The sequence below is a fragment of the Lissotriton vulgaris genome, chromosome 2_1 (assembly GCF_964263255.1).
Source record: "Lissotriton vulgaris chromosome 2_1, aLisVul1.2, whole genome shotgun sequence".
Classification (NCBI taxonomy): domain Eukaryota; kingdom Metazoa; phylum Chordata; class Amphibia; order Caudata; family Salamandridae; genus Lissotriton; species Lissotriton vulgaris.
This window is the reverse complement of record NC_141687.1, coordinates 1,866,568,714-1,866,593,526: the sequence shown is the minus strand read 5'-3', so window position 1 is coordinate 1,866,593,526 and position 24,813 is coordinate 1,866,568,714. Positions and strand designations below refer to the sequence as shown.

The 24,813-nt window shown below is 44.8% G+C and overlaps 1 protein-coding gene across 1 annotated transcript in view; it reads left to right on the top strand.

The window, feature by feature from the left end:
- The window catches only part of LRRK1 (leucine rich repeat kinase 1), a 758,414-nt gene that overhangs the window by 671,079 nt on the left and 62,522 nt on the right, over positions 1 to 24,813 (top strand). The window contains exons 32-33 of the mRNA XM_086958057.1: positions 12,344 to 13,191; positions 16,089 to 16,190. Coding sequence (XP_086814183.1) covers positions 12,344 to 13,191; positions 16,089 to 16,190 — 950 coding nt within the window. The remainder of the gene's footprint in view (positions 1 to 12,343; positions 13,192 to 16,088; positions 16,191 to 24,813) is intronic.

Here is a 24,813-nt window from a genome sequence, read left to right as displayed (position 1 = left end):
AGAGTAGTGAGTAGAGTAGTGAGTAGTGAGTAGTGAGTGCAGAGTAGTGAGTAGTGACTAGAGTAGTGAGTAGAGTAGTGAGTAGTGAGTGCAGAGTAGTGAGTAGAGTAGTGAGTAGTGAGTAGTGAGTAGAGTAGTGAGTAGTGAGTAGTGAGTAGTGAGTAGTGAGTAGAGTAGTGAGTAGTGAGTAGTGAGTAGTGAGTAGTGAGTAGTGAGTAGAGTAGTGAGTAGTGAGTAGTGAGTAGAGTAGTGAGTAGAGTAGTGAGTAGTGAGTAGAGTAGTGAGTAGTGAGTAGTGAGTAGAGTAGTGAGTAGAGTAGTGAGTAGTGAGTAGAGTAGTGAGTAGAGAGTGCAGAGTAGTGAGTAGTGAGTAGAGTAGTGAGTAGAGAGTGCAGAGTAGTGAGTAGTGAGTGCAGAGTAGTGAGTAGAGTAGAGTAGTGAGTAGGACATCACAGGCAGCAGCTGTGCAAGCTTCTTACACTCACAAGGAGACCACAGGCAGCTGAGTTGCAAGCTTCTCCCACTCACAAGAAGGACATCACTAACAGTAGCGGTGCAAGCTTCTCACACTCACAAGAAGGACATCACAAACAGCAGCGGTGCAAGCTTCTCACACCCACAAGGAGACCACAGGCAGCTGAGGTGCAAGCTTCTCCCACTCACAAGAAGGACATCACAAGCAGCAGCAGTGCAAGCTTCTCACACTCACAAGAACGACATCACAGGCAGCAGCAGTGCAAGCTACTTACACTCACAAGGAGACGACAGGCAGCAGAGGTGCAAGCTTCTCACACTCGCAAGAACGACATCACAAGCAGCAGTGGTGCAAGCTTCCCTTACACACTCACAGCAGGTACTGTGCCAAGGCAGCAGCAGCAACAGAGCAAGAGTCCCTTACAAAGAACAGGCACAGCACAGAGATGCACAATGCAATCTTCTCATACTCACAGGCAGCAGCGATGCAAGCTTCTCACACTCACGCGAAGGACATCACAGGCAGCAGCTGTGCAAGCTTCTCACACTCACAAGGAGACCACAGGCAGCTGAGGTGCAAGCTTCTCCCACTCACAAGAAGGACATCACAAGCAGCAGCGGTGCAAGCTTCTCACACTCACAAGAACGACATCACAGGCAGCAGCAGTGCAAGCTTCTTACACTCACAAGGAGACCACAGGCAGCTGAGGTGCAAGCTTCTCCCACTCACAAGAAGGACATCACAAGCAGCAGCGGTGCAAGCTTCCCTCACACACTCACAGCAGGTACTGTGCCAAGGCAGCAGCAGCAACAGAGCAAGAGTCCCTTATAAAGAACAGGCACAGCACAGAGATGCACAATGCAATCTTCTCATACTCACAGGCAGCAGCTGTGCAAGCTTCTCACACTCACAAGAACGACATCACAGGCAGCAGCAGTGCAAGCTTCTTACACTCACAAGAAGGACATCACAGGCAGCAGAGGTGCAAGCTTCTTACACTCACAAGGAGACCACAGGCAGCAGAGGTGCAAGCTTCTTACACTCACAAGGAGACCACAGGCAGCAGAGGTGCAAGCTTCTCACACTCACAAGAAGGACAACACAGGCAGTAACGGTGCAATATTCTCACACTCACAAGGAGATCACTGGCAGTACACACCACATGAACACACTCCATAACACATAGCAACAATACATTGGCATTTACAATGCCATTAGCTCAAACTCAAATAAATCCGAGCCCGATTGCATTTCTAATGCTTGTTTAAGTTATCCCTTCATACCCAGACTTACATCAGGAGCAAGTGGCCTAAGGATTCTTAGTGCGACGCAGTGCAAAAATGCACTCAATCAGTAAGACAGTCAGTGTCGTGATTTCCGAGAGATGTAATCCCAAAAATAAATTCTGAATACACATTTTGCTGGAGTTTTCTGGACAATTTGCAGACTGAAGAGCAGGTATTTTGACTATCTCTAGGTGAGTCAGTGGGTGTGATTGATAGAGTATTGGAGTTGGTGGTGGTATGCACTACCCATGCGCAATGTTTCTCTAAGATGCATGCCTATGTGTCTGCCTTTCTTCCCACTTCGCAGTGCGGAAGACCAACAGGAAGCATGCACACCAAAAAGAAAGGAATATGTTTTAATTTAAAAATGTGCAAGTCTTTAGTTAAATGAAGGAAATTGCGGTTGGGTTTTCACAATATTTTTGTTTGCAGAGCTTTAGCTCTGACCTGTTTTTTTTAGATGTCTCCAGAATATTGGGAGTCAATAAATGAAGGGTAATTGTTTTTGCCACTCTGTCTCCTTCCTATCTTCCCCCCAGAGATACTGTCCCTTGCTGATGCCACCCAGACCCCTCTCAAAAAGTATATTCTAGCAATACCATGTGTGAATCTTTAAAAAAAAAAAGAAAACCCTCAAAGTTCGGTATTTTCCTCCTTTGAAATCAAACTTTAAGCCAGAAACGTAACATAAAAAGACGTCAGAAGTATTTGAACTATCTACACTGTTCATAAATGATTTTAAAGCAAGTAGAGACAGAATGGTTGTTTTATAGAGAATTCACTGAATATTACACAAACCATTATTCAAGAACCATTATCAGGCCCTTCCAAATCTTCAAAGCAAGCACAAATGAACAGATTGTTTCCTCTGAGAAAGTGGGCAACCTTAATTGACACGTCAATAAAAAGACAACACAGAATAATATCAGGGGGACTCGAAAGTAAATTGCCCATAAATGTTTTGGGACATGTTTAGTTGAATCGGGCTGTAGGACAACAGAGTATCTTTATGACCTTTCTGGACACGAAGGGTGTTTACTATTAACAATGACAGCAGTACATTCCAGTCGAGGGTGCAAAGAAAACAGAACACTCCCAAAATGGGTGGGGTGGAGAGAAAGGTTTTTCTCCATGACGAAAAAATAAAATAGTACCAAGTGCTTTTGGACGTTCTTTCCAGATATGCACGTGATTAAGTACATAAAAATATATTTGTTCATGTGAAAATGTACAAACCTGTGCCTTTCGTAGACAAATCTTTGTTACTTCCAAATCTTGAGTACACCTCCAAGTGTGGAGCTACTTCTTCATTTCAGAATCGGTCCCAATTATTCTAGCCAATGTACCTGGAGAAGAAAGTATTAAAATGTTTAATATGCCCATTTTCAAATTATTTCTGGGTAAGACACTCAAGGAGTCAGGAGTCCTACGTCTTTTATTCTCATGCACTTTTCAGTCTCCTTTCACATTCACATCATTTCACGTTTCTGAGCACTTTATCATATATACTTAATGTGGATTTTATTTGTGAGATGTGTAAGTAAATTGCATTAACTATCATTTGATGTGAGTGGGTCATGAACTCTAGCCAGGTCATCAAATATTCATATTGCATACAACTTTTGATTTATGTATCCTCTATAGATAGCGGTTGCATCCTCCAAGTTATTGAGTTGTCATGTTTTGAATGAGTTGACAGTGATCCATTGTTTGTTATATATTACGCTTGCATACCAGCCACCATCCCCATGCCACAGCCTCATTCTTGTCACCTTCCATATCCCTGTCACCTTGCCTATGCATGTCATACCGTCTATCCCTGTCACACTCCTTTTGCCTAGCAATCTTCAGCTTTGTCATCCTCTCCTTGAGCCTTCGTATCCCTCATGCACTCCTGTTCATTGTCACCCACCCAGACCATTGTCACCCTCCAGTTCCTCGTCGCCCTTCCCTTCTCTGTCCCACTCCCCTTCTCTGTCACACTCCAGTCCCTGCCATCTTCCCCAGCCCTGTCATCACACTCCCCATACCTGCACAGCCAGACTGGAAGCGTAAATCGGCCTTGGCAATTAAGTCTGATCGCCAAGGAGGAGGGGGAGGGGGCACTAGTGGGAAACACTTCTGCTGCTTTTGGTACAGGGGGCTGATATAAACCCTTACGGCCCACCAGGAAAACGCCCAGTGCCCGCTACGGCCAGTCCGGCCCTGTATACCGGTAACATTCTCAAGCCCTGTCCCATTCCTATCCCTGTCACACTATCAGTCCCTGAGACTCTTCCCATCTCTGTCACACTCCAAGTTCTGTTTTCCCAGTCCCTGTTGCCTGCCCAATCCCCTTTTATCATCCACACCTGTCTCACAAACCCAGCCTCTCTCACACTCCACACTTCCAGTACCTGTCACATGCCCAGTTCCGGTCACCCTCCTTATCCCTACTACTGTCTCCAACTCTGTAACATTCTCCATTCCCGTCACTCCTCATCCTTCCCACCCATGCACAAAATTTGCACCCTGACATGACAGTGCTAATATTTTGAATATTCTGGGCATTCTTGGAACAGTAGTGGCCATCCTTGACATAGTGCTTGCACTGGGGTAATTGTGTTAATTCTTGGTCTATTGTGGAGATTCATGACACGTCGGTGCCCACCCTTAATGTTGGCCATGTCAAAATTATAAGAATTTTTCTAATATTGTGGACATTTATGGCATCAATCAATCAGGATTTATAAAGCAAGGCAAATCACCCACGTGGGTCTCGAAGTGCTGGAATTGCTAGCTGCTTTGCGGAAAAAACGGTGAAAAACGAGGCAAAAGCAGGAGCAAACACTCAGAAAAAAAAGTCGGGGGGAAGGTGAAATAATTTAAAAATGAGGCAAAAGCAGTAGAAAGTACTCGGGAAAGGGGGAGAGAAAGAAGAAAGCAGTAAAACACGAGGCAAAAGCAAGAAATGGGCTAAAAAAACAATTGGGAAGGAAGGAGAAAGCAATAAAAAAAGATGCAAAAGCAGGAAAGGCATTCAGGACAACATAGGGAAAGGAAGGAGAAAGCAGTAAAAAAACAAGCCCAAAGCAGGAACAGCACTCATAAAAACATGGTGAAAGGAATGAGAAAGCAGTAATAAAAAGAGGCAAAAACAGGAAAGGCACTCAGAAAAACAGGGGAAAGGAAGGAGAAATAATTAAAAAATAGGAAAAGTACACAGAAAAAGGGAGAAAAAGGAGAAAATAGTAAAAAAAACTCGGCAAAAGCAGAAAAAACACTCAGAAAAATGGAGAAAGCGTTAAAAAACGAGGCAAAGCACTAAGAAAAACAAGTGGGAAAGGAAAGAGAAAACAGTAAAAACAAGCATTTACAATGCAACAGGCCTCGCATTTACATGAGTTTGAGCTATTGGCAGTGTAAATGACAATGCCTTTTCTTTATGTTTTGGTTATTGAAACATAAATGAAACGTAAAATGCTACTGAAATTTGGAATTACCCAATCAAACAATTGTTTATTCTCAGCCCATGTTTTGCGCAACAACTCAATGCTAAACTGCTGAACTGTTTGTTTGGCATAACAGGCTTCTTTTAATAACTGATACATCACATATTCAACGTATTCTTTATTTCAATAGTAGCTTCAAATCCCTGATGACTATTTTAGTCAAACCTTCTACCTAATCAGGATACTACGTAGCATCCTAATTTTAATGCAGTGTTCAAAAATATTAGCTTACAAGGATGGTGCAGACATGGTCCTGTGCGCAAGCCTCTCCATTTGTGTTTTGATTAAAACATCAACTACATTGGGGGCCTCAACTTGGCATTTCAGAGACTGTCTTTTAGTGTATCTATCAAGTTAACAAGCATTGGTATAGCCAATAGGTCTCGCCTTTGGGACCTTAGTATTTAGTTATGCAGCACAATATCCTTACTGCAACAACATTAACTGTTGCATGGCTAAACACTTATAAGATCCCAAAGGCGAGACCTATTGGCTATGCCAATGCTTGTTCATAATATGTTTTTTTTTGTTCGCTGTTATCTGCAAAATAATAGCAGATTTACGAAGCTGCTTAGAAACACATTTTTGCTCCATTAATTAATTTTTGTTTAAATTATATTGGGTGGTTAGACAGTCTCTCTGGCTGAGCATGTATCTCAGTACAAACAAATGTGAACATTCAAGAACAAGAGGCTAAGCGATGCTGTCTCTTGTCCACCATTACATGATCCAGACAGCAAATGGACTATTTGCTATCTGAAGAAGAGAAATACGTGAGATGGCTCCGTACTCGTGCACGCTGTACAGAACCCGCCTCCTGTCGCATAAATTTTCAGCTAAGAGGGATGCTGTGGTGCCCAATATTTTAATCTAGCAACAACATACAGCGTGCCAGACTGCGTCAAGGAAATTGTAAATGCCACAGGAATTTAGATAAAGAAACAATTACCACTGGTGATATACTCCAAAAAGAAGGGTACTTCTCAGCAAAAATAAGTAAAACAAAGAAAATAAGAATCCCCATCACACAGGTCACGTAAAACTCTGAACAGCCATGCTCTCCTCCTTCACGTATCTAGCTTTTTTGGAGATCAAATGAACTCTGGCAGACCGTAAAGGTGTAAAGCCAGACTTCAAAAACGGTCTATAAGTTTGTTTTTCTAATGATTTATATGGGATTTAAGACAGGGATGCTTTAGCTCTTCTAATGCGACTTTTGTATTGCATTCTTGCAATCTGAAGATTTCAAAATGGGGCTTGCGATTGGCATCCTCTCCTTCCAAGGGGCCTCTCTTTCTTCATCAGTATCAGCTGGGTTTGCTTTATGAATACTTGGAACACTTCAGTGGCTTTACCATTTAGACCATGTTACTGACCAGGCTCCTAGAAACAAGAGTTTTCTAGTGTGTAGCTGTCACTGCAAAGCTCACCCAGCTGCAGGTTCGACCAATTATAGTGGCGCCAATTAGGCGTCCCTGTCATTTTTGTTTGTTTAAGGTGTGAGGTCTACAAAAAAAGCAAATATGAATTGAACAAAACGGAAGGCTGCCAATATTGTGAATTTGCTTCTGATTAAACACAATTTGAGAAGGTTTAAGATCGGGCTGTTTTCAGCGCCAAGCATAACTTTTTACAAAGAGTGGAGTCCCTAAATCTAAACCCTACTGGAAGAGAAGATTGGGACTGACGCAGCTTCTGTCACTTCCTGTCAAAGCAGTCAACAGGAAGATTAAGGCGCAGAGCCAACCCGCAGCCATGCTGTTTCATATGCACTCTTTTCACAGCTGCAGTGACCCACTGGGGCTTAAGACATACAGACCTGTGAGCATCCCTCCTGCACAAAAGGAAAATGCTACAACTTGATATACTGCTGTGCTTGTGCCACATAATTATAGTTTCCTTCATTACAAAATTAAGTAACGAAAACAGGCCAATATTTATTCTTTAGATGATTTTAATTAGAAGTCGCTTGCATTGGCAAATGAAAGAGCCAGCGTAAAATGCAATACTTATCGCACCAAAGAACAAGCAATGACCGCGCGGTTGTGAAACTGACACGGCCGCACGAAAGTCAGATGGCAGCTGTGCATGTCCCACGCGCTTGTGCGCATGACTGCAAGCTGGTGGCCGGCAAAAGTAGCACCAAATGTCAACTACTAAATGTCTCGCCAGATTAGCGCATGTGCTGTCTCTAGCGAGACCTAAAAATGTGGAGCCTTGTCCTTCTGCACACTTGCTATTCTAATGTTGGTGTCACATGCTTGTGCGATGCCACAATGCTGAAATATACAACTAAAGTAAAGTACGAACCCCGAATAAAGAGGGGAGTGCACCTTATTTGAATGCTAGAAAAGTCATCATGACAAATCAGCTTCTAGTCCACGAGGAAACTTAAAACCCATGACAGCACATATATCCTGGACACTCAAATGCTAGGAGGTACCGATATAAGAATTCTGCTATTCAAATGCTAATAACATTGATATTAAAATTGTATTCGTTTATTTGGATATATTACAATAAGTTGATAATATACCAGTTAGGCGTGTACCTTTCTCAAACCAAACTTACATACCGGGTAAGTTGTTTGTAAACCATCTTAACTGTAAGTACAGGCACGGTTTGAATCAGAATAAAAGAAAATAAAGTTGACGATACAACGTATGTTCACGTGAATTTCACTTTCTAAATTATTTTTTCCATTTTGCATTTGAGTTGACAAACAGTGATAACATGAAGAGAACTGGTAGGTAACCCATGGGAGGACAGCAGGCGCAGCATCACAATATTGCAATGCATACTCATTTATTTATTTATAAAGTTTTATATAGCGCGAACTTGATCCCGAAGGATATCAGAGCGCTTTACAATTTGAGGCAATTAAATAACTTCCCACCCTATTCTCCTATAAACCCACATCCCACTAACCATCTTAAGTGTTGTCATATACTCCATGGATAGACCATACCTCCTACTCAGTCTAAACCATGATCTCCTATTATACATCATTGGATTTTAATGGCTTTGAATTTTCCCTTTTGCTCCCTTTTATTGTACTGTGCAAGGTTTATAAATCTCGCATCCTAGTGTGGATTTTCAGTGAAACAAAACAAATATTAAAGGCACGTTAAAGTTAGGTTTACGTTTTACACACAAAAAGCCATAGACATTCAGCAGTTATAGTTATACTTCTACTTATGTTAAGAAACTATAACTCATGGCCTACAGTTACTTATCGGCACAAGCTATAGTTTCTTCGGATAAGTCTTGTGGAATGTTTCCAGAAGAAAGCACGAATATAACTGCACTTACGTCTTTTGCCATGTTACTGGGTTCTTGAAATCCGTGCTATTGAATGTCAATCACTGACAGGGCAACTTCGGTGTTTTATGAGATAGAAATCAGACAATTGACAGTAATTAATGAATTAAAACACCTATTTATTCGATAACTTCAAAACACAATCGTGACATACGTTTTAATGTTGCGAGCATGCGGTGTGCTCATAACGTTTAAGGATCACGGTCGACCCGCCAGCACCACTAGGCCTGGTATGCAGAATTCAGAGTGAGCCTCTTGTTTATCCTTGTGCTGAAGGCGAACGTGGAACAAGTTGCTGTGAACGGGGCGATTCAGCAGCCAAACTGGTTGAGGGGTAATGAAACTTTCACCGCTTGGTGAGTGTCGGGCCTCCAGTAACATTACCCACTTCACACAAGATCAGCAGGTTGCCAAACTCAAAGAAGAAGCACGTGGCCTACACGGACAGTCGGTGCCCTGAATCAACAGGGTCACCCAGTCGGGGGAGCAGGAGCACCGGGGCTCCTGCAGCCCCACCTGTCACTATGTGAGGACAGGCTCAGCAACGCCGCCTCCAAGAGGAAGCAGAGGGCACTGGAGGATAAGCCGTCAGGCTGCGAGGAGGGGACTGCAGCAAGAGCACAGGGTGGGAGGTAGTGCACCAGGCTCAAGGGAACAGAACCAGGGGGTGCCGGTGCTCAATGACCGCAACGCAAAGACCGAGTCAAGGAGGTAGAATTGACGATCAGGAGTTTGGACTGTGCAGAGTTAACACAGTTGACTTTAGAGAAAACCTTGTCGCCATCGATGAGTGATCACAGCCCAGACCCTAGAGAGACCCCGGCAGCAAAGACACAAATCTTCTCTACATGTAATCCGCTGTGCAGGGGGGCCCCGGTCACCGAAACACTGGGAAGTTTGCTTTTGGGTGGGGGTAAGGGAAGGGATGAGCGGGTACAATTGCCAATAAGGAGCCAGCCAGTTAAATAAACAAGCAGATGAGAAAAGTCTTCACGACAGCCGTGAAGCAGGCGAGCCAGTCCGGATGGGCCGGACAAAAAAGCAAAAAGGAGGCACCCTAGAAACCTTATTATCAATGGCAGCCCACCTTTTAACATAAACGATGACGCAAGCCAATGGGAATAAGGGGCGGGGCTTCAAGCCCTTTTCCCAAAGTACTCATCTGCAATAAACCTCGCTGAGCGAGCTGCGCATGTGCGCAGCAACGCTAGGCGAGACCTAAAAAAATAGGTAAAAGCAGGAGAGCACTCAGAATTATGGGGTAAGCAGTAAAAAAAAATAGGCAAAAGCAGGAAAAGCACTCAAGAAAACAGGCGTTAACGGAGGAGAAAGCAGGAAAAGCACTCGGAAAAGTGGAGAAAGCAGCAGAAATTAGAAAGGAATGAGGGAAAAGCACCCAGAAAAACAAGTCGGAAAGAAATGAGAAAGCAGTACAAACGGATGCAAACGCAGGAAGAGCACTCGGAAAAACAGGGGGAAAGGAAGGAGCAAGCATTACAAAACGAGGCAAAAGCAGGAAAAGCACTCAGAAAAACAAGGAAGGAAAGCAAAAACAGTAAAAAAAAAATAGGCAAAAGTTGGATAAAACTGAGGGGGGAGGAAGGAGAAAGAAGTTTTAAAAAACAGTGCAAAGGCATGAGAAAGCTCTCCAAAAAATGGGTAAGAAGCAGAGTGGTGCAGCAGCATGGGAGAGCTAGCCTTGGGAATGTGCCAAGATCGCGTCCAACATTGGTAGGATAATTCTCCTGACATAATTATGGTAATTCTGTGTGTATTGTGGTTATCCATGATGCTTTGGTGCCAATCCCTGATAGAAGACTGACCATGACATACTAGTGGTGATTCTTAGAATAGGTAGGGATCCCTGGCAGTATTGAGCACACTTCTGTTATAATGCTAGCTCTTGCGTAACTGTGGTGATTTGTAGCATTATTGTTTATTATAGACATTATTTCATGTAATGGTGTTACATATTCATGTAAGGCAAAATCTTTACATGTGTCAAACAATGTTGTCTGGTGTTCAAATGACATTTACTGAAAAATAAAAAGCTAGTATTTTATGATAAAATAGTGGTCTTACTTCAGAATTGCATGCTTTTTGGCAATTTGATTTTATTTGTCCCAGATAAAAAAATGTGTATTTGGTAAATAAGTAAATATGTTTTCAGAAACTGACGCCTATGTTGGAGGACAAAATATTTGCCATTAATGCTGGGTTCAGAAAAACTTTTGCTGAATTTTTTCTTCATGCTATCCAATTTATTACATGACCGATGGAGGCATTTCATTATCTATATTGATTAAGATGTTTATGATATTATGAATACTACTGATTGAGTCTCAAGCCCGTATGGTTTGTAGTATATGCCTGAAAAATAGTTCTTTACGATCTTCGTACTTCTGCTGTCTACAGCGTTGATTGAGAGTTTTGTGTAACATTAAACTTTTTTCACACTTCCTCTCTCAAATAGATTATCAGTGAGAAAGTGTGACTTACTATCAATGTAGAAGGTGGATAATGGAACATTTAAGGATGTGGATTGTAGTAGTGGAAGACAATGCTATACATGTTTTAAAAACAGACTATGTAAAATGACATTATCACCCATATTTTTTAGGGACGTTTTATAGAAATTGTGTTGAAAATAAACACTTTTGCCACACTTTTTGCAAAGAATTTTGAGGGAAGGAACCCCAAACACCCCTGGTCAGGCTTGCTTGCCACACACTGAACGTACTGGTCTAGTTCATGAGCGCCTATTCAGAGCCTATAGATTTTTAGCAAATTTCAGTACAAGTTAGAATCTAAAATGCACTATTTGGTCCTATTACAACAAATGCATTCAGAGCGAACGCCCTCTCCCGAAAACCTCTTGAGGAATTAAAGCTTGCTCTCCATGTGCAGTTTGTACTGATAATGTATGCCCTACCACTCTTCATGCCGCCCTTTCTGTCACACTTCCTCCCTAATGTTGCCCTTTCTGTCACACTCCCTCCCTCTTTTTGCAAATTCAGCAGTCGTATTTGACTATGAAGCCCTTCGAAGAGTAGTTACCCCGACCTAAAAACTTGTCTCTGTCACTGAATTTCATCTTCAAACGTATGCTTGGAAGCTCAAAATTCTCTAGTGCGTAAGCATGCTGTAGCCAACAAGGGTTCCATGAGGTCAGATAATTGAAGTCAAGTGTCACCTGATAGCCTTGCAATTCCTACCAAAAAGCCAAACTAGAAGATTTTGGCCTCCGAGGTTGCATCTTTTTTGGGGAGCGTTGGGATCATTTTCCAATCCTCCAGAGGACCTAATAAATGACTAAGACCCAACCTTAGAAGATGCAGAGGAACATTCTTACTGGTCGCTCATTACCACATAATTGGAAGGAGACCTCAAGTTAAAATCATTTTCAATCGAGGAACGGTGCAGTAATTAGTTGATTTGTGGGATCTTTGTAACTGTGTCGCTTTTAAAATTACTCTAAGAATCACTGTTGTGACAGTGGTAGGATCTGTTATTTCACTACTGTATTCGGCTGGATATGGAATTCATTTTATAGGTACATATTATTAACTCTTAGACCCGTGCTGTGCTCTTAAAGGTGAGAATTACGATGAGAATAATATACTAGCTGACTAATTTTGACTGGAGGTGACCAATTCTGTGTTGGATTAGTTAAAGTGCGGGTGTGGTTCTTTGGAGTGTTGCACTAAGGAGGTAAGCCTTTAATTTGTGCCAATGAACTGGTTGTTGACTTGATGTATTGTCTTCCTACAGAACAGTCTCTTGGTGTTTGCCGGCCTGGCTGATGGACTTGTTGCAGTGTTCACAGTAGCACAGGGAATTCCAGTTGACAGTGGCTCCTACATTTGTTCTCACACGGCCAACAAGTCTACATTCAAGATTGCGGATGATGATCCCAGACAGAACCCTTACCCTGTACATGCCATGCAAGTCACTACAAGCACTTCTGAAGTTTGGTACAGCAACGGGCCAGGCATCCTCATCATAGATTGCCTAATGATGGAGATCACGAAACGAATAGAGCCTTATCGTGCACCATCTTCCATTAAGTCGATCGTCTGCAGTTTGGGTTGCGATGGTGATGAGTTCATTTGGTGCCTGGATGATCGAACAAACTCGTTGGTTATGTTTCATGTGGCAACGTACCAGCTCTGTGCGCGATACTGCTGTGGAGATGGTAGTCCCTTGAGAGGCGTGTTTACGATACAGTTGTCCCCTGAAGTAATTCCTGAACGCCTCTCTTTAGGTTCACCCCACAAGAAAGTGTTGGACACAAATGGTTCGGCAGACATGACCATTATCTTTAGCGAAGAAGGTGGCACTCAGCTATTGAACCATCAAGACTCACTCACGGACTACGTTTCATTATCTTCATACTCCTCCACTACACCCAACAGAATTACACCCTCATCTTCCAGTCCGTTAAGTTCGCCAGTTAGCTCGTCTAGTTTACCCTTTTCCACAGACTGTGAGGAACCTGCCCTGGAACTGAATCTTGCTCCTCTCACGCCAGAAAGCAGCGAAATGCCAACTGCTGAGAATATGCCGTATTTACAAGCCACAAAGATCCTAGCTGTAAAAGACCTACTCTGGATTCCCAGGTAAGCCACCCTTTAGAATAAGTATTTTTCTGAGTCTGTAAGCGGGTAAAAAAATGAGTGATGATGCCATGTTGCGTGTAGTGAGACCATATGATTGTGTACTGTGAAATCAGATCTGAGCACCAATCCAGGTTCTCCAGTGGCAAAATTAGTGTTCCACAAAAATCCCTTTTTTCCATTTATGTTGGTACCCTTATCTGCCAATAGTGAGCATGAAGGCCAGTTCACCAAAAGACCAGGTGTTGCGGAATTGACATCACAGACCCTTTGACCTTTATGTTCACTTACACTCATGCTTAAACATACTCAGTCACACACACTCTCACTCTCTCTATCATAAACACACTCTCACCTGCAAGCATGCACACACATACATTTTAAAAAACATGTTTTGCTTACCTCAGCTGCCTGGGAGGGTCAAATTCCAGCTAACTTTACTTCATTTTTTATTACACTATTAGTGAATAATATAGTATTATTCACTATTTGCGTAATAAAACAAATATACAAAAACAAGGAAAGTGGTATCCCAATCCACATCCATAAGGGCGAGCTGTCCTTTTGTTTCTAGCACTGATGTTGCCACTTCTGAGGCCTGACATCTCAAACGTAGTACCAATAGTCTCAAGACACAAGCAAGGGGTTGTAGCTGAGACTCCTGGTGATCCCTAAATGACGTCCATAATAGTGAGACTGCCTCGTAGTGATTCCGTTTGAAGTCTGCCACTATTAACAAATACTCAGTAAAAATCAAGTGTTAATGAGGCACTATAAGAAACATTCAAATAGCGTTCAGAATACACACATTGTTAAAGGATAAAGTGCCTGTAATGCTAAGTTGAGCTCAATAAAAAAAATAATTATGGAGTGATTGATTTCATTATTATTTCAGAGCTCTCACGTTTTGAGAATGCTTAGGGGTGAGAACTAATTAGCCCACTTCAAGATATCATAGTAAGTGATGTCTGAAAATCTTTCACATCAGTGGCAATGCAGGAAATTACTTCAGTAAACTGGCAATGATATCAAAATAAATATATAGTAAGTAAAATAACTTCAAAATATCAACTCATGGCTTACAAGCGTAGTGGAGTAGCATTCTGATGTGTCCAAAGGGGCTCTTCTTTTCTGTGTAAGATGCCTGTAAGAGGGGTCCTTTGTAATAGGATTGCTTTCTGAATCCTTCAGAGATTGAGCTGTTCTGCCCAAAGTAGAGTTCTGGATGGAATCACACTTTAGGCTTACGTTTTAGCTATTTAGCCATGCTTGTTAGGTGTGACATTTATACTGTTAGGTGTATGAGCTCAGCCCAAGTTCGAAATGGGTGAGCCTCACTCGCAATGAGTGAGACCTGAGACTTCTCTTGAGAGTGCTCCATCCAGCTGTGATCCTTCCACCACAGTCACGTTTTTACCAAATGGATACATTCTTAGATGTGCATCACTTTAGCAAGCAATGGGATTAACAGATTTGTATTCTTCTTTGAATTTAAGTATTTGAAAGTTCCACAGAGTATCATTTTGTGTCTTTGTTTCCAGAAATTGAAGTGGATAGACCTTGCATCTTCTCTTAACGCACATACTGCGAAAGGTATAATACCACAAGCAGCCTTTCGCAAGGAAGGCATTTGTTCAGCAAGGTCGCTAAACTATTTGTCCTCTTTTGGTACATACATGGACTCAGAAGGACATGATGATACTGCACCTGTCAATACCAAATCAGAGTGAATGGTACCTGGTTAGCATGATACTAATAATGCTGCCTGCCTATGGTGGCGATGGCCTTGCAGTTGCGATACCAGTATTGCAATAAAGGTGATCATGGATTCTACCATCCCTGTTGATGCCACTGCTGTGGCAGAGTTGTTGCTTCTGATATGATGGAATGTGCCTTCTACCATCCTCCTACTGCCTAATTGTAAGCTTGGGAGTATGTGTACAGCTTTCTGATGTTATCGAATCAATGAACTGAGGGGGGCTTAATCGAGGCATCTGCGATGGGCTGAAGCCACTGCGGCCTTCACCACAAAGCCTCAGGGCTCTGAATGTTGTTTCAAGCATCTTTGCTTATAGGCACCACATAAAAAGAGAATTGAGGCTTGTCCTTTGCCACAACAATACTGATCATCGTTATCAACGAATCTTCTGCTAGGGTACCAGTGCATGGTACAGAGGCAAGGGAAGAATACGTTCAAAGACAAGGGGGGAGGTAGCACACAGACGAGCAAGCCTTCGCACCACTGTAGGCCACCAGCAGGTGGTAGCATGAAGTGTGATCAATGTATAAAACCAAATGGCAACGAAACACTAATTCCTGGACTGGCTCCCAGGCCAGGGCTGCATCAGGGAGTGCGTGGTGCTTGAACTCTGCAGTTTGCAGAAGAAATGTTTCACGTCATCTGTTGGTGAGGGAGGCAGTTCGAGGCGGTGTACCTCAACTGCAAGTGCTTGATCAGGGAATGGCACAGAATTATAAAATATGTTCTTGTGCACCTCCGAGCAGAACATAATGCTTAGTCTGGTAAATAGTGGGAGTTAAACAAAGCTCCACTTCTTTTGTGATATAATATCCTTTCCTTTCCCATCCTTGCATTACACTTTGGGCTGTTTTTCTTTTTCTGGACTTTTTTGTTGGGTTGGAAAATGCTTTAAAGAGCTCTGCTCCGCTTGCGTTGCTGGTGTGGCATATGGGGACTGCCTCCTTTCCTTTCTCGCAAGGCCCAGCGCCCCACGCGTCAGGGTAGGTGGAGCAGCAGGTGATGCGGTGATGTGGTTCCAAAGGCCTGTATTTAAGAGGCGTTTTACGTTCTTTTCGTGACGCAGCGGCAGCTGTGGTCTCGTCCATCTGCCTCTAGTAGTTGGACACAGGCCCTTAACCGTAACATTTTCTTTTTCCAGGCAAGGCGGTGACATCATAGTCATTGGACTGGAGAAGGAGGCGGGGGGCCAGCGGGGCAGAGTCATTGCTGTATTGAAGGCTCAAGAGCTGGAATCATACGGGTAAGTTAAAGGCCTCACGCTGTATTTCTGCCTATTTGCATTATAGCATGGTGTGCATTGCTCCAGGTACACGGACTATCCGTGTTCGAATGCGCAGCCTCGAGAATTAGTCCCACGAAGAGGGATTAGTAGGATGTGGCTTAAAGGCCAGGGCTGCCGTCTTTGAAACTGGGGATTCTAAGCAAGTCACCTTGCCTTTAAAAAAACATGAATGCGTCCTTGTGTAATGTAACTGGTGCTCATGTAAACAGACCCCCCAGGATATAGCGGCATGGATTGGCAAATTTAGCGGCACAAAAATGGAAATTTAGCGGCATTTAGCGGCATTTAGCGGCATTTTATTTTGGGTATTTTGCAACACCAAACACATATATCTTACTGTTTGAGTTATTTGACAACAAGGAGCTATGTACATTTTGTTTATTTACAATTCAGCCCATTTGTTTTAGTTAAAAGTCATGTTAATCTTGGCCATGTACGTTCAGTTCTTCTGAGCCTCCACAGGTTTCAGACTAGGCATGCTGGAGGCAGAGACAGGTCTCGGAGCGAGTGGGACGGGTATGCTCAGACGTGAGTCCCGTGCTCTCCATGCCACTGGAATCAAGCTATCCAGGCTGATGAGGGCTGAAAGCCCGAAACCTGTCCTTGGATGCTTGTTTCCAGTCCAGGGAGGACTTGGCTTGGCAGTTCGGGCTGGACTGTACCCATGGGGCACAGGGTCAAGACTGATTTGCATATGGCTGGGTTCAAACTGGAATGGCATGGTGAACAAAAAAACGATGGATTTTGGCCCAGATCTCTGTACTGGGGTGAATGATTAAACGGGTAAATAACGCAAACATCAAAAAGTAGATTCTGCAAATGTCTTCTGATGGTCACCCTGAAAGTTTGTCGCACACTATTATCTACAAAAGCAAGTGCTCACAGGTAAACCAAATTCCGTCTTGCTAAAGTAAGGGGTGTTCAGTCGGGACTTCACTTGATACAACCATCAAGATCAACACTGCTCAGCCTGAGGTGTAAGCAAGTCTGTTTGAGTATTTTTGGGGTGGACGACGAGTGTGACTATCGTGTAATAAAAGTATTGTTCTGCCTTTCTTTTAAACAAACCCATGAATGGTTATTCTCCCATTGACCTTAGTGCAGCTAAATGTCTTTCTCACACGAGGTTCTGTAAAATTTTCCAGTAAAACGTGCGTTAAGCTGGTCCGGGTTTTGGGGGGACTGGACGCTTTCCCTCACGCCTCGCCCATTTTTCCACATGCAGTCCTGCCAAGGGTCACGCAATAGGTGTGACACTCACGCATTTCAGTGCAGTGATCCGCATCACCGCACTGAATGCATTTGTCACGCATTTCTTTTATGCAGTGTGTGCCACGCACGTTAACTTCTGGAGTTTTGTTTTTTGTTGTAGCTGCAGCCTCAGTAGGCCCTACTTGTGACTGGACCAAAAGTAGAATGAAGGTAGGAGTGTGTTCTCTTTGAAGTTAAAGACAAACCACACTAGACATGACAGACACATGCTGCTGTCTGCTCTGACCGCACTCGTGTGTGTATCATCGATCATCCTAGGGAGTCATAGGTCTCTGGGGACATCCCACCTTATTCCAGTATTTTGGGATTCAGACCAGTGTTTCATGCAAACTGAGAATTTCCTGCCACAGAGCACGACAGAATGGGTGAGAGAAGAATTTCCCCTACATCATTTTTTCAGAGGTGTGACACGACACTAAGACAAAGAGAGAAGGGGAGGGAGAGACTAGTCAGGAAAGCAATAGGAACATTGTATAATAAGGCAGTGGTGTACGATGAAGATGCAGAGGTATCGGAGAGAGAAAGGGTGAAGCTGAGAGGGAAAAGGGTGAGGCTAGGAAGAGAAGATAGAGCAAGGGAAAGCAGGTGCTGAGCAGGAATGAGGAAGAGACATGGGGCAGGGGAGAAACAGGCACTGAAATATATGGGACAAACATGGAGAAGTAGGCACATGGTAAGCAAAACGCTGACAACTGGAAAGAGACAAACTGTGCAAGATGAAAAGGGCCAGGAAAGAGCCAGAGAGCAGAGCAACACAGATGAGAATAGCACTGATTTACTTAGCAGGAATCAGTTTATAATTGGAAACATTTTCATGTATACTTTTTCATAATATAATGGACATCGTCACCTTTAGCGAACTATATCAGCCAAGCATTCTCCAATAATATTGGATGTGCATTATATTATGAAGTGATATGCAATTGTGGGTATAATTCTTATGACTGAATAACTTTATTTACATTGCTTTTTATGTTTTGTTTTGGAAGAGCGCAGTGTGTCATCAATCAGCCTGTACCATAAGTAAAGTTACATCTCGTCTGCATTAATTGTAGTCACTGACTGCCAGTCTGTATCATGATTTTATTTGTTTCACAGTAAAATCAGTTTACAAGAGCCCTAAGTTAGTGCCCTTCATTTTCTGGTGCTTTTCAGCAGTTGTAAGGTTTTCGAATTTCTTGTTGCTCAAAAGGTTGTAATTTCTAATATTTTAATGTTTCTCTCGTCTTTATAGCTTGATTTTGCTCGCGAAAAGTGTCACTCTTAGTCGCTGAAATGTTACTCATAATTACTTTGAAATTATGGAAATGTCACACACAGCAATCTGAAACCTTGGCAGCTATGCACATGCCGTGCCGATTTTTATTTTGCCCTTGATAGAGGAAAGGGTGTCACTGCTCTCGGCGCAGGAGGGTTGAGAGGTATGGTAAACAGCTGTTCTGAAGTCATTTCCGACCCACAGAAATACTAAAAATAAAAGATTAATGTCCCCCGAAGGGCCGCCGCACACGGGGGACGCGGCGGGCCTCGGGGGACATTAATCTTTTATTTTAGTATTTCTGTGGGCCGGAAATGACTTCAGAACAGCTTCTTGTTCCCTGCTAACGGGATCCTGGCAGGGACGGACGTACCTCCTGTCTTTGTTCGCCGGCCGGCTGTTCTCCTGCTCCGAGTCCGCTTCCCTTGTCTCTGGAGAAGAGGAAGAGTCTTTGTGTGTGTGTCGCTGCCGCTTCTTGCTGGTCTTCTCCCTCTCTCGGCCGCCGTGGTCTTCTCCCTCTCTCGGCCGCCGTCCTCGACCTCCTCTCGCTCCTTTTCTCGCCGCGAAATCCTGGGGAATGGAAAATGGGTGCGCATGGGGCTGGATTACAGGCGGAAAACGGCGGAGACGGCGGAAACGGCAAATTTCGCGGGCTTTTGCCCAAATATCGCGGCATTTCAGCAGATCGGCCGATTTCGCGATTTTTTTGCAAATCGCGAAATCGCGATAAGCTGGAGGGTCTGTGTAAAGCGCCTCAATACCGTTGGGTCGAGTTCGCGCTACATAAAACTGCACAAATAAATAACAATGAATAGGGTTAGTGTACCTTTGTGCGAGTATGAGCATGCGCTTAGGGGAGTAGTCATGCAGCAGCACGTGCATGAGCAAGTTAGGGTGTTGTAGCATAAGGGCAGGGGATGGAAAGAGTGGGTGGTAAGTGAATAGGTGTGGAACGGTCTTTTCCTTTAGGCACAAGAGGTTTGGGTGGGGGCATAAGAGACAGGGTGGGAAAATCGGTCATGGGGACAGTGAGGATACTCATTTGGGAGCGACATGTTGCCAGTAGGATGACCTTTGCACTCACTATGGTGAGTGCGAAGGAAACCTCTGGCATGCTGAAGAGACGTGATGAACCCACAGGTTCGTGCAGCAGCTTCACAGCAGCCTAAGCTATGTCAGAACTCTGTGACTAATAATGGAAGCCAGGGCTGCTTCACTGTGTCATTTCAATTACTTTCAATTTCTTTGGAGACAGAGTTTACGTAAAAGAGTGCATGACTGATAGGGCATGGGGTGTCAGTGACTGTGCACCTCATGACTACACCATCCTATCAAATATATACTTTCTATTTCCAGCAGGACGGGACTAACTCAGTCTTCCTTATGCTCTGTAGTGACCAATCTTTGGCAGCCCCCTGATCTAAGCCCCCTGGGTGACTCCCACTCGCCCCAGCCATCATGTAGGCGCACTGGCCTCTTAGTGGCCTACCTCAGTAAGACTTCTGTGGCAATCCATGGTGGTACTACATGAACGCAGGTTCTTTCAGCCTGCACACACACTGTGAAGTAGTGTGGCTCACTGGTTAGAGGCGGCAGACCCGAGAGCAGAGGACGGCCTGGGACCAGGGTTCGATTCCCGGCGCGGCAGGTTTCTGGACCAGGGTCAGCGGACTCGATAATTCTCTCGCCTCGGTGCCCACTCTAATCAGCGATCACACTCGGCAACTCTGGGCATTAGCTTGCCTCATCTTCACTAACGGCCCCACCAGACCGCCGGGGATGCCTGGTCTCACCCTGGAGATACCCATTAAGGGACCATCTCTCAGGGAAGCCAGGAAGGGTTTCGCAGCAGTCGAAGCGCCTTGGGACCCTATGGGTAAGTAGTGCGCTATATAAATGCCTATACATTTACATTTACTGTCTGAGGGCATCAGCCTGCCAGCATCTGCAGAAGGATGATAGACCGCCCCCTGTCCTGGGGCAGAGATCAAAGAATGCCCCCTAACCCTTCTGCACTTCTCTGCTCGAGGCATTAATGGCGCTTTTGCCCGAGCATGTTTTGTGATATTCACATAATAAACCAACAGCATTTCTAAAATGAGCAGAGGTTTCTGTGAATGCATTTTCTACAGGCCAGGACACAGTGCTCGCAGTGCAGAACAGGCGTATTAGTTTCCAATGAGTGTCCCGGGAGCCAGCTTAATTCCTGGCAGAGACTCCTGGGGCACTGTTTCTCCTAAACGTCACATTCCAGAGGAGCACTCAAACAGAAGTCCGAGGGAATATTTAAATAAAACGAGCCTCCAAAAATTACCATCGATTCTGTAAAACCCTGGGATATGCTTTTGGATGAAAGCAGTAGTGGATGAGCGCAGAGGGGACCTCAGCCCTGGAGGTTAAACCAGGCTTCAAGAACCGGGGAGGTATTACTGTGCGAGACCTAAATAATTCTCGAGGCACAAGGCCTAGAGCGATACTTACTGCCAGGTGTAAGGCATACTCGCGGAATCCAAGAAGTGGTGTGATGGGAAGTGTGACATGTGATGGCCGGTGTGACGTGTGGTGGGCGGTGTGACGTGTGATGGCCGGTGTGACGTGTGGTGGGCGGTGTGACGTGTGATGGCCGGAGCGACGTGTGATGGCCGGTGTGACGTGTGGTGGGCGGTATGACGTGTGGTGGGCGGTATGACGTGTGGTTGTGAATGGCTCGCTGCGGGCAGGAGCCCTGCGGATTAAGGTGAAAGGCGCTTCACGCGTCCGTTAGCATGCCACGACATTCTTGCAAGAGTAGTTCATCTTGCGGAGAGCAAGCTGAGCACAATATTTCTTGAACCATTTGGATTTTAACCAATTTATTAAATTTTCCCATTAAAGCCGTAACTAGATCAATCTGAAATGAGCCTATCAGATAACCCGTATGTGCACATGCAATTTAAGGAATATAATATCTGAAATCTGCATACTTTATTCTCTGTAAATTGCACTGAAAGATTTATATGTCCCGACTCTGGCATTCTTTTGTTCATAGAAAGCTCCAGACCTACAATTTTCCAAACACTCATACAGCTAAAGGATCTGGGATGTTCACTGTAGAACAGGGGTATCCAAAGTAGGCACGTGAGGGCCAGATCCAGTCCTGCTTCCCAGGATGGTCACATCAGATATATGTACTGAAAATGTGTTTAAATGGCAAACATTTATGTAGTCAGTGCTTGTTTTAAAACCTGTCACGAACCCAGTCCTCCTTGATGTGCGTTGTGTACCCATCATATATAGACTACTCCTACAGAGAGCCGCGTAGAGGGGCATTAACGAGAAGACGGCAGGCAGCTTGACACCCCTTCTCTAAAGGAAATCACTTCAGGGTTTAAACATTTTGCACCTCTTTTTCAGGGTTGACATTTTGGTTCTTAAAAAGTCTCTTAGTGAAACACTTAAATCATAAATGTGTAATGTATAAACTGATGTAAAGTGTGAAAGAGGAGATCTTAGAATGAAAAATCCCACCCCGTTTAAATGGAGCCTTTTGCATTGTCCTCTATCCATACCACGCCAGATCTCAAAATTAGGGAGTCCGGGTCACTGCACTGAGATACACGCAAATCACTGTAACAGGCATGGATTATGTCCTTCTCTAGTAAGAAAGTTGTTTATCTGAGTGGGTTGAATTGTTGGTATTGCTGTTAAAAGGCCTACAGCTCCTTCTAACATTACACCCGTTGCCCAACTTAGACCCCTTCGAGTGTCAAATTTATAAGGCAGCGATGTGGAGGTAACAGTGAAGATGGGGAAATGTAAAATTTGGCGAATAGTCTAAGTGGAAAGGTCAGATGTCAGACTATCGAAGGCGGAAATATCGTCCTACAAAATAACATGATCTACATGTACACCATCAAAATATCTTGAAGGGAAGTATATAGATATAGATAGACACATCTATACCCTCGGTCTGGGATATGCTCTCTCCCCAGCAGCTCTGCTCTGGTGTACTCCACCTCTGATCTGCTCTAACCTCCAGGCAGAGTTCGAGACCGCCCGGACTGCGCCTGTCCCCCTGTTGGGTATTCCTCAAACAGCCTGCTTTTTTTGTAGCTTTTGTGCGCCCCACTACTGTTGTTGTATTCTTTATTGTGCCCCATTGTTGTTGTATTTTTATTGTGCCCCTCTGCTTTTATTCTTTCACTTAGCCCCCTCTGTTGTGCTTTTTTTTCATTAGCCCGTTCCCGCCACCACTGCTGCCATCCCTCTTGACCACTCCAGGGTCCCAGCTGCTCCCCCCTCACCTACTTAATGGCAGCCGCTGCATGATCATGCCGCTGGCACACCGAAGGCAAGCCCGTCTACGACCCGACCATGAACAGCGCCAGAAACCCTGGATCTACGGTCTTCCAATGCTACAACTCGGCAGCCCTCCTCGCACTCAACCCAGGAAGACTGAGACTGCCAACATTGCGCCCCAAACACGACCCATGGCCATTTCTCCTGCCTCCACTGCCGTCAGAGCCTCACCAACACCCAGACCTTCAGCACCTCCTACACCAATGACACCCTAAGATGCATCCTCCTCAACGTGCGCTCCGTACACAAACACGCCATGAAAATCTGGAACCTACTCGACTCTCTCTCGCCCGACATCGCCTTCTTCGCGGAGACCAGGACCTACGCCTCCTCCGCCCCGTCATCAACACCGCCATCCCGGACGGATACAATATCCAGAGGAACGACCTCCCCAACCACCCAGGAAAGGGCCTCGCCATCACCCACAAGAGCACCCTCTGCCTCACCACCTCCAGCGACACCTTCCCCTCAGCGGAACACCTGCACTTCCGGATCCAGAATAGCCCCAAAACCACACCCCAGAGGTATCCTCGTCTACAGACCTCCTGGCCCTAGGACACCCTTCGCCACCACCATCACCAACTTCATCGCACCCCAAGTTCTCACCTCAATGAACGACATACTGAACCTGAACTTCCACCTCGACAACCCTAGTGACCCCAACTCCACCATCCTCCGCGACAACCTCACCAACATCGGACTCAAACAACTCGTCACCACACCGACCCACCGAGCAGGGCACATCCTTGACCCCATCTTCGCATCAGGAAACAGCGTCCACGTAAGCCAGACAACACAACCACCATGGACCGACCACCACTGCGTACACTTCACAGTCAAAAAACCCAAGGCACCCAAGCCAGCCCCACGCCCGCTACGAAGAAACTGGAGCAGGGTCATCGACTATCAACTTAACTCCACCCTCATTCCGAGATACCCTCACCTGGTCACCCGACGCAAACATCACAGCCAGAGGACTCCACACCTGGATCTCCAAATGCGCAGACGAGCTTGCTCCGCTTCGCAACCCGACTAACAATGCACCAGGAAAGCTGCCTGGTTCACCACCGAACTCCAAGATGCTAGGCGCACTTGCAGACGTCTGGAGAAGGACTGGAGAAACACCAAGAACACCGAAAACTACTCCACCTATAAAGACGCCAGGACAAACTACCACAACCAAATCAAAGCCACCAAGAGGAATTTCATCCGCAACATAATCCTTGCCAACTCCACCAACTGCAAGGAACTCTTCAATCTCATCCGGGAATTGGATGTATGACGGTACCACGCGTACTTTTACAACGCGTACCGTTACCACGCTACTTTTACCACGCAAGTCGTTACAACGACTTGCGTGGAGGGGCGCTGGATAGTAAATTATTTAATTTACTATTCCAACTCCAGTCCCCGTGGACTCTAGGGAAAGGAGTTGGATAGTAAATTAAAGTATTTACTATCCTGGAGCGCCCCCCAGCGCATTTCGTTGTAACGACCTGCGTGGTAAAAGTAGCGTGCTAACGGTACCGCGTTGTAAAAAATGCGTGGTAACCGTTGCATACCCCGGGAATTCACCAACCCACGCAGCGATGCCACGATATCACCTCATCCCAAGACCTCTGCGACAAGCTTGGAACCTACTTCCACCACAAAATCAAAAACCTCTACGACAACTTCATCAACCATCCACCAGATGCCACAGCTGGCCCCGGC